At 38.8% G+C, this 10,958-nt stretch overlaps 1 protein-coding gene across 1 annotated transcript; it reads left to right on the plus strand.

Annotated features, from left to right (window-relative positions):
- The first annotated feature begins 1,009 nt into the window (after positions 1-1,009).
- On the plus strand, positions 1,010-8,673 carry LOC131346765 (adrenodoxin-like). Its single transcript, XM_058380374.1, has 4 exons — positions 1,010-1,579; positions 4,249-4,373; positions 4,545-4,674; positions 8,554-8,673. The coding sequence occupies exons 1-4, from the start codon at positions 1,395-1,397 to the stop codon at positions 8,657-8,659; spliced, it is 546 nt and encodes a 181-aa protein (XP_058236357.1). The 5' UTR covers positions 1,010-1,394; the 3' UTR covers positions 8,660-8,673.
- The last annotated feature ends 2,285 nt before the right edge of the window (positions 8,674-10,958 follow it).

Below are 10,958 nucleotides of genomic sequence, written 5' to 3' on the forward strand. Positions count from 1 at the left end.
GTCTCATGAATTTTAGCTTTTGCTGAGACATGCATTTGGTAGACTCAGAATTTGGCATCAAAAATATTAATCCACTGACCAAACATGCATTGTGTCAATGGTTCATGCTGCATCTGGTGGTATAATGATGTGGTAAATATTTTCCTAGTACATGCTGGGTCCCTTTATTATAATCCTCTGTGAGGATACTGTCCCATCCCACAAATTTACACACATTATAATGGTTTCTTCCAGCACGATAGTGTGCCCTGTGTCAAACTACAACCCGAACCAAAATGTATAATCATTCCCTTTTGCTTTGTAACCTCTGGACATAGCCTTTCGTACAGAGATGCATCAGAAACAGGGGTCAATTTCTGCCACTGCATGTTTTTCCCAAACACACGCGCGTTGCCAGATTCGTTCCAAATCTCCGTGAAACTACTGACCCTCAAGCATAAATTAGCTGTGAGCACATGTAGTTTGCAAGTTTTTGTAACTTATGCGTTTAGTAGTATATGATCGATTCTAAACATCCAAAAACAACATCTTAGCAGCCATTTAATGTATTTAAATCTCATACGCTTCCTACGTGTGCGGATTCAGCGTTGCCAGATATAAGATTTTGCCTAAAGAACCACGGGTGTTTCTATTTCAATTAAATATGTAGGTGAGTATATGTATCACCTACATTCATTCATTCATTCATTCATTCATTCATTGTCTATACCCGCTTATTCCTAGGATTCCTAGGGTTACGGGGGTCTGCTGGAGCCTATCCCAGCGCACATAGGGCTATCACCTACATATTTAATTCAAATAGAAGTTTAGTTCATTAGGTTAAAAAAACGTATATCTGGCAACACTTCATTCACACAGGGAGGGAGCGTATGTGCGGATATTCATTGGACGCGACTTTTCAATAAACTGCAGTGCCTGACGTTAATATTGTACCACATGACTTGAATGCGGCACAAATCCCGCCTATAAATCTACCGCCAACTCTGATTGGCTGGATCCAAGTGTCAATTAGGCGTAACCAGGAAATACCTTGAAGTTAATTTATTTCATGTCTAAAATGCATGCGGTGTTCTAATAATGAAATAATGATGTTCCTGCTGCCAGAGCAAAATCCGAGCAATCTATAACATTTTTTTTAAACTCTGTTTTATATCTGCAAAGAGTCGACTCTCTAAGTGTTATTATAAGGTGTTATGCAACTAATGCGGTTGGGCAACCCGAGCCGTACTCTGAGCTCTAGCATTAGCTAGCAGTGCTAACACAGCCAGGCGACCGACTCTGGGACAAACTAGCTCTTCCCATTCGGTCAGGTTTTAATTCAAGGTCGACGGTACGATCACGATTTTTTTTTTATTTAATCGCACGCATACCGATTAGTCGTTTAATAAAAAACAATGTCTTTTTCGACGGGAGCGAGGAGATTAGTCGGTTTGAGTCTTTCCCGGAGCTCTTGGATTCCTTCAAGGGGTGCCAATACTTCATCGAAAACTTTGTCATCTCTGAGCAGACTATCAACAAGACAGCAAGACCTCATTCGTAAAAGAGACATAACATCCTGCAGCGTCGTGCAGCCTCTCAGGTAAAAGACATTTTCACGCATAATATATACGCCAAAAAAAAAAAGTTTATTCGGCTGAATTCCAAATGCCCTCTTTTGTCGTCTTGTAGTGCACTAGGTAGGGCGCAGAAGCCGTAAAGCTGTATGCTCCGTAGTTCACTCAGGTAGGGAGTAGTCGTCTATTTAAGATACGGTCTTTAACTTTGACTGCCTGAGCTAGCCAAACAAATTAGCTTTATTATTTATAGCTTTTTGTCCTTCATTAACACCTTTACCCTTCATTAAGACCTTTTAATCGTCATTAACACCTTGAGCTAGTCGTTTGAAAGGTATAGATTTATATCACGAGCTGAGAAATATACTGGGTGCTGAAACGTGACTGGAGAGGTTGGTTGGTTTATCTGTGAATCATAGATAAGGCTACAGGAGATAAGGTGGAACTACGCGCTTCTTTCAGGCGTTTAGATCATTTCCTAAGAACTGAATTCAGCCTGGAATGTCTTAGTCTGAGATTAAATAAATCCCCGTGCTTGAACCTAAATGTACTTACTTTACTGTATGTACTGTGTCCTAGTCCCTTTCAGTGTTGTCTTTTCCAGTTTAATCTACCCTAAAGATAAAGTTCTTATCATTCATCTCTAATGCCACTGTAATTTCCTGTCTGTGGAATAATTTCCTATCCTGTTCTGAGCTGGATATGCAGAAGGTTTTAGTGAGAGTTATTGTTCTGTGCTATAAAACATACACCGACCAGGCATAACATTATGAGCACCCGGGCACCCTGACTGGTCTGCAGCTATGTGTATTCTGACACCTTTCTATCATTTAACTTCTTCAGCCAATTGAGCAATAGTAGCTTGTCTTTTGGATCGGATTACACGGTCGAGCCTTCTCTTCCCACGGGCATCAGTGAGACTTCTCCGCCCATGACCCTGTCCCTGGTTCACCACTTTTCCTTCCTTGGATCACTTTTGATAGATACTGACCACTGCAGACTGTTAACCACCCCACAAGACCTGAAGTTTTGGAGATGCTCTGATCCAGTCGTCTAACCATCACAATTTGGCCCTTCGTCAAACTCGCTCAAATCCTTACGCTTGTCCATTTTTCCTGCTTCTAACACATCAACTTTGAGGACTTGCTGTCTAATATATCCCACCCACTAACAGGTACCATGATGAAGAGATAATGTCAGTACTGAGTATGTTATGCTTGGTCGGTGTATATACACTGTGACTTTGGGTTAAACCATGGAAATGACAGCCCTTTAAAGGTGAAACTCTACCAGAAAGACTTGAAGTGTCTGTTCATGTAAATAATTAATTCAAATAAATAACTTCTGCGCTGATGTTCCCTGGGGACTTTACGTTTCTGGCATTTGGCAGACTCTCTTATCCAGAGCGAGGTACAAAAGTGCCTTTGTTTCTATCAGTGAATACATCAACACTGGTTCACTAGGTCATAGATTAAAGATACCATCAGGCTAAAACTCTGTTGGGAGGAAATACTGTACTTGCATAAAACAAACAGGAAAAATTGCTATCTCCAGTTGTAGCGGTGTTTAATGTAAGAACACTTTTCTTGGAGATATAAGGGTTATGGGTCAGGTTTAACGGTCAGCTCCTGAAAACAACAGAGCACAAGTTTGTTCTCCCACTCTGAATTTTTCTGTGACGTTCAATCTCATTAATAAGGAATCCCATGTAACAGTAGTGGTGACTGTAAACATTAGACCAGAAGTTTCAGAATACAGTTTCAGTGATATATGGAGTTACAGTAGAAATGTCTGAGAGTGTACAGATGAGGAGGTGTGAGAGCTGGACAGATGGATGGACAGACAAAAAGACTAAAGTGCTGCTGCATTGTTCGCTGTATACACTGATGAATTCCTGCAGGTGCCCTGATCAGCAAGCAGTCAAATGGCATTGTGGCAATTGTAGGAAACCATAAACTGAAGTGAAAATAGACTGATGAAAATGGTTTAAACCAAAAAAAAAAAACAATTTTTCATAATCATAATATTTTGCACAGGTGATACTTATTATAAATCTTTGATAAATCATCCAGGGTTGAACTTTCATATATAATATGAATTATTTTCATATTAAATTATTTTCTCATCAAAAATGTTTTTGTTGTTTCATACAACAGCAGTAAAAAGTCTAAAGATTAGTAACAGACAATTATCAATAACCCTTTAATGTGTAAACCAAGAATACTTTTTTTTTTTAAACAATACTTTTATTTATTATAAGCTTTATTTTAGTATAATATTTTCTAGAACATGTTACACATACATGTGTAAATATGTAAATTATGATCCTTGTTATGGATACTGGTCTATTCTACATGAAAGGTCTCATTGATGAGTTGCATGCAGTGAAATGACTGCCTTTGCATGAATCAGTAATGTTTACAATCATGGGTGTTTGTTATCGGGACATTTAGCACTCCGCCTTATGCATTTTATGATATTAATATGAGCGGCAGTTAAAAATACTTTGGTAGCGGTCTTGCATGTGTCTTGGAGGAGGTCTGAATGAAGCTTAAACCTTTCAGAGATCAAGTTTATTATGCTTTCTGAGCCAGAAGAGGGCAGTAGGTTGTCAATATTTGTGCGGAGAACCAATAAAAGGAACTTTGACACCGATAGGTAGTGCAGCATGACATGTTTTTCTTCTTGGCTCTAGGTCGGAAAACAAGGTGGTTGTCAATTTCATCAATCGTGATGGAGAAAAGATTACAGTCAAAGCTTCCCCTGGTGACACGCTGCTAGATGTTGTTGTTGAACAAGACCTGGACTTCGATGGTTATGGTGAGTTTTTAGGTGCTTGTTCATTAAAACCTTCTTTGTGAATAGAACATAGAACAATTTTTAAATAAATATGCTTTGAGCCAATAAAGGGAATAAGCAATAGGAATTCAAAACGAATGTATGTCATTGAATAAAGGAGAGTGTTTAATTCTAATCCATTGTTTCTTACAGGAGCATGTGAGGGAACTCTAGCTTGCTCCACGTGTCATCTCATCTTTGAAGAGGAGACATATAAACAGCTTGGACCAATAAGTGATGAGGAAATGGATATGCTGGATCTTGCCTATGGTCTCACAGATACGTAAGTTTCCTTAGTTGCATACAAGGGTTGCCTAGACACAAACCTCATTTTCCATAGGAACCTTTAACTTTAACCCAGGTTTATAATTGCTGTTTCACGCTGTGTGTGTGTGTGTGTGTGTGTGTGTGTGTGTGTGTGTGTGTGTGTGTGTGAGATGGCTAAAGTGGTGATCTCTCAGTGTAATATGATGTATATCATAAGAACCAAATTCCAAAGCATCCATCAACCCATTTTTACTGTAATGTGTGAAAAAGTTGCTGGTTAATGGAAGCATTGTCTGTTATGTGGGCTTTGCTTGACACAGAAAGAACAGGAGCAGATATTTTTGACTTTTTTGAACAGATACGTAACGGCCGAGGGATTCCAGTGGAAAACTGTGGGCAGTGACAGGCAAGAAAAGAGGTCCTGTTGCTAATTTTAAAGAGATTGCCTATTTGTTTTCGACATTTTATCTAAATTTTTTGATAGCTTAGGAAGAAGTCTTTTGGCAAATTCGTTTGTATTTTGACGAAGAAAATAAAAAGCTTTCTATTTCAAGGGAATGTTCCCCTCCCCATATATTTTTGTGGGTTTTAAGATATAGTATTAGAAAATATGATATGATATGATATGATATGATATGATATGTCAGCAAACAACTTCTGAACCAGAAGTGCAGTAGCAGCTTGGAATTCCCTAAAGAGGAAACTCGCATGCATATGCAAAACAGAGACAGAGGGAAGAAGGACTGGGGCTAGGGATACATCCTGATAGATGAAAGAATATTAATGGTATTGAGTCAGCAGGAGTTGTGTGTGTATAAGGCTGTTGGTATTGCAGACTGTTGGGAAAACTGGCTTTGGAAGTGGAAGTTCATTAGAAGTGAGCACTTCAGGCTTCTTGCTAAACGTTGAGGGGAAGATTAAGGGAAAACGAGAGAATGAAGATCTATACCATTGCCCCATAAGGTGGTTTAGACAACACTGACTAAGAACCATCATTTGTTAAAGATTATTATACAAAAAGCTATTTAGAAATTCAGCATCATGGACAAAGCAGGATCTGTTACAAGCAGGTAGATCTTACAGAGGTGACGGGAGCAGTAGGACAGAATCAACTTGTTGAGCTCCTTAGATTTGCGACCCATTCTCTGGAGACTGTAATTTCAAATCCTGTTGATGCCAACCATGTTAATCACAGCAACACTAAACAATCTCAGACACTTATCTCCACAAATGCAGGAAAAAGTCACAATTTCAAGAGTCAGAATTTAGGTGCATGCTTGAGGTCACTGGTCACAGCGAATAAGGGGAATAATACAGTAATAATCTGTTTAATGTCATAGCTGTGGAATTGGCACTGAAACAAATAGTATTCTGTCTGTGTTTATTCAAGGCACACTGTTACCCCTTTGATTGACGGTCTCCTAGTCTTAGCCTCAGACGTAACGCCCACGAGCCGTCAGCTGAACGTCTGATGTATATGGCACACAAAATTGGAAACACTTTTTAAGAGTTTGGAAGTTGTCATCTGCCTGGAAACAAAGCCACCATGACGCTCTACTTCCCTCATGGAAGAAGGAAGCTTGTCATGTTTATAACTGTGACAATGAGCGCTTATGTGGATCAGCTAGACACTGGATTTTCTAAATGGTGTAGAAAACAGACACCGGTCTGTTTTTGTAGGGACGTCGACTTTACATTTCCATGCATAGTATTGCACAAAACAAGCTGTAATTGGTTGCTTTACATGTCAGTCAGACATCCACTTAGGCGGTTCATGGCCTATAAAAGCTGCTATGGAGTCCAGACCTTCAGTCTGACAGCAGACCAGAGGACAACAAACCTCTGACTATCATAACTACAAGAAAATATAGAAATAAATGTGTTTAGAGACTGGAAAATCGATGACAAATACCAGAATTAAGAAGAAGTTAACAAATAAACATAAATGCAAATTTTATCTATATTATGACAGATTTATTTGTGCTATCTTTTGAATTATTTATAAGTTGCAGTTTTAAAATTTAGTTCTACATTTTTGACTTGTATTACATTTTTTTTGATTGAGTATATCTAGTCCACTATAACGGCTACAGATAGAAGCTCATAAATACACAGCACCTAATGCTGTGGAGATATTCTGATTTAAAAATCAGGTCATAGAAAATCAGGTCAAGAATAAGGAATAGTCCCAAGTCATCCAGTTCTGTAGTAAACCTTAGAGCAAACCCAAGTATCAGGAAAGACCTACCCCCTAAAACCGGAAAAAAACATTTTACAGGACTCACATCCAGGCTTTGAGTATATTCACATGATCTGGTCTGTAGTGTCACAAGAAGGTCACAGAAAAGCAAAAGCATTAGAGGTTAATGCCAGCAGGTTATATTGGGGATTTTGCTCAAGGCTGCATTTGTCGTTGATTTTATTGGTCTGAACAATTTTCCCATAATAATTTGTGACGAGTACAGTTTAGAATATAGCATAAGGGCAATGCTTCTTGAGGTTAAGAACCGATTACACTGATTAAGTCCCACTTGTCCAGTATCACAAGAGGGATAAATGGACGTGCCATAGATATTCGGGATAACTAATCATGATTGTGGGTACAACATTGCTTGTATACAGCAGCTCTATATCAAGTAAGTGGTTTATATAGACACAATTTGGCCAGCATTTGTTGTGTTTATTTTACACTCACTTTATAGCTCATTTGACTAGCTGGCTAGTTAGCTCACATTAATAAAGGTGCTTCCTTTGGTGAAGTTGTTCCTGTTTCCTTTTCATCTTCATCTGACTTTTAAGTATTCCATAAAAATATTCTGTCATATCCGCAGATGTCACAAATTAAAGTGACCGTCATAATGGGTTCAAACTACGTAGTGGAATTTGATGTGGCATACAAAAGAAGGGGGAAAAAGGAACTATATTTAATTCTACTAAATATACATATATGAATGACTCTCATTAGTGGACTGGAACTAACTGTTGTTTAAATAGCTGTATATCTTTTCTGACCTTCAAACCTGACTCAGCTTTACTATGAGCAGAAGAAATGTAAATCTGCCATGACATGGTTTTGTATTATGTATAAATTAATCTTTTCAATTTCTTAAACACCACAATATTGCCACCTGATTTAAGGTGAGTGTGTTACATATTTGAGTCTTTCATTTCAAGACCAGGTTTCTTGAGCAACAATCAACAGTGTAATGACTGGAAATAACCGTGTGGGTTAAAGTCCTATGTATTTAAACCATTCTAGCTTATAGCCCTTATGATTTATAGCCCTCGCTTTAACTGCAGGACATACACCGATCAGGCATAACATTATGAGCAGTGAGAGGCGCATTGAATAGGACTGATTATCATGGTACCTGTTAGTGGGTGGGATATATTAGGCAGCAAGTGAACATTTTGTCCTCAAAGTTGATGTGTTAGAAGCAGGAAAAATGGACAAGTGTAAGGATTTGAGCTTGGAGTTTGACAAGGGCCAAATTGTGATGTCTAGACGACTGGATCAGAGCGTCTCCAAAACTGCAGCTCTTGTGGGGTGTTCCCAGTCTGCAGTGGTCAGTATCTATCAAAAGTGATCCAAGGAAGGAACAGTGGCGAACCGGCGACAGGGTCGTGGGCAGCAAGGCTTATTGATGCATATGGGGAGTGAAGGCTGGCCCGTGTGATCCGATCCAACAGACGAGCTACTGTTGCTCAAATTGCTGAAGAAGTTAATGCTGGTTCTGATGGAAAAGTGTAAGAATACACAGTGCATAAAGGGCTGTTTAGGCAGCAAAAGGGGGACCAACACAATATTAGGCAGGTGGTCATTGTTATGCCTGGTCAGTGCAACTGGAAAGAACAATTACATTTTCTCACTTCTTCTTCTTTCATTCTTCTACAGGTCTCGTCTGGGTTGCCAGATCTGCCTAACAAAAGATCTGGACGGCATGACTGTGCGTGTTCCGGAGAGCTCTGCGGACATCAGGCAGTCTGACGGCTCTGCCTAATTTTTTTTTTTTTTTTTTAAAACCACCTTGGGCCTGTCTGCCTACCATAAACCAAGTAAACTGATCATGAGAAAAGGCAAAACTTTTGTGTGATTGTATCGAGATTGTATTTACAAAGACATTATGATGTTAGGAATCGTGGTTTTGTCCAGTCCCTTTATGTCTACAGCACTGGAATGTAGTTTAACAGCTCACTCACAGAGCTGCATGGAGACTGTGATCAATTTATCAGCATATTTCTGACAAAAACAACAAATCGTAGAAAATGTGTTTAGAAATTCTGTGAAAGTTTCATATGTTGATTAAGTAGTGTTAAAACACAATCCACAACAAAATGCAAAATAACATATTTTTTAAGATTAAAGAATGAGAGATTTTAGTATGGTGCATCGTAAGTGCAAAACACATTAACAGACCAAAAGTTAGACAAAACTAGAGACTGTGGACAGTGGAGAACTGGGGTGTGTTTACAGGAAGGGGAAATCTGAGCCTTTTTATGCTTCTGTTTTGCTTTATTTGAGCATTCATGTGATGTTACTTCATCAACTGTACATTTAGCGCACTTATGAGTATGTGAATGCAGAAAAGGATCCAAAGGCAGCTGAGTTATGCAAAATAAACAATCCTTAACAGTATAACATTAGTAGCTTGATTTCGTTAAGTTAACTAAATTAAACTGTCTTGTCATTGTGATGATAGTTAGTGATGTCCAGTGTTTAATCATCATTGGGGATGTGATGGTCAGTAAGGATCTATCCCTTTTTGTCCTTGTTGTTTTGACATTTTTGGTTTGTTAATGTTATTCGCTTACATGCCACCATGGTTTAGAGAGACTAGAGTTTGTGGCTTTGTCATGGTTATACAGTGGATTTTGTCATATTGATAATTCTGACATTGATTCACCACTTTATAGTGTATTAAACAGTTGGTGCCTGATTACGGCAAACTGTATAATGAACATTTCTGAATAATCATATATGGAACGTCTAAGCTACGTTTTAAATAAATATTAAATGAACTACTTTTGTTGTTTTTTTTTTTACAGGAGTAATATTTACACCACTCTCAAACAATATTTTGGCCTCAAACTAGGCAAAAATGATTACTGCCGTATCTGAACTCTATAGGTTTTGAGGCGCACTACTTCTGTTCTTTGCTCGCGCTAACTTGAACAGTAAAAACTAATTCAGTGTGAGCCTTCTTACCCTGAGAAGCTGACTTTTCGTCTACTTCCGGAACTAGGCGAGAGTTTCAGCAGTGTGGGAGTGGAATGGTCACTGTCTTCATCCTCTCCCAATGTGTATAGGTCACTTGCCACACACTGAGATGCGCATGAAAGAGGAAGTGACTCGGTGTGAGGGGGAAAATGTCAGCTTTGAAGGCAAGCTTAGATTTAGATACGTTAACACGGGCAGGTGCACGCTGCTGGATATCCAGAACAGCTAGGAACTGGAAATATCTGACGGCTTGAAAAAGGGATTTACGGATTGGAAATAATTACGTTTCCTCAGATTCGGATCACTGTTTGACATAATATATCTCGAAAGAACTATTAAAACACATGTCTGACGTTAATAAGCTAAACATCAGCGGTATGAAAGATTACTGTAACTTAATGAAGTTGGTATGTTTTCCCTTTCTGCGTATGCCAGTGGGGTTGTGGTAGCGCAGTGGTTAGATATAGTCAGCAATTTTGGCAGAAGTGAGCTGTTTTGAAATTCTGTTGCCAGATGAGAAGGTCTAAACGTTTGACATGAGAGGCTTTGTGTGTTTCCCCTCCAAAAAGATATTTTATTGACTGTTAAAATGTATTGAGTTAAAAACACTTTAGCATCATGAGTTAGTGAAGTAAAGGTTGTGGGTTTTAAGGATGTGAGAACAACTCTTGAGCAAGACCCTTAAACCTCAACATCTCTTTGACTGGTTTCTATTATGCTTTGCTTATGAGTCATTTTAGATAAAGGGACAACCCCCTAAAGATGCTGTTTTTTTTTTGTTCACAGCACTGGCTTCGTCAAACCAGAAAAGAAAATTGACAGCTCTTACTAAAACTCTTATTCGACGCTTGCTGTTAAACCGAACATCTCGCTCTGCACAGAGACCACGTCAATGGTGTGAAATGTTCAAATGGAAAATGTTTAAGGCTTGTTAAGGACATATATCTACTACATCACTACAAATATTTTGACAAAGCTTCACGGCGAGTGTCTCATCTGGCCGGTTCAAAGGTTCAGCAGCAGGTTAGTTAGGTAAGATGGAATTTGGCAGAGTCTCAAGTATTTGAGAGGCTTGTTGAAGT

The sequence above is a fragment of the Hemibagrus wyckioides genome, linkage group LG26 (assembly GCF_019097595.1).
Source record: "Hemibagrus wyckioides isolate EC202008001 linkage group LG26, SWU_Hwy_1.0, whole genome shotgun sequence".
NCBI classification, from domain to species: domain Eukaryota; kingdom Metazoa; phylum Chordata; class Actinopteri; order Siluriformes; family Bagridae; genus Hemibagrus; species Hemibagrus wyckioides.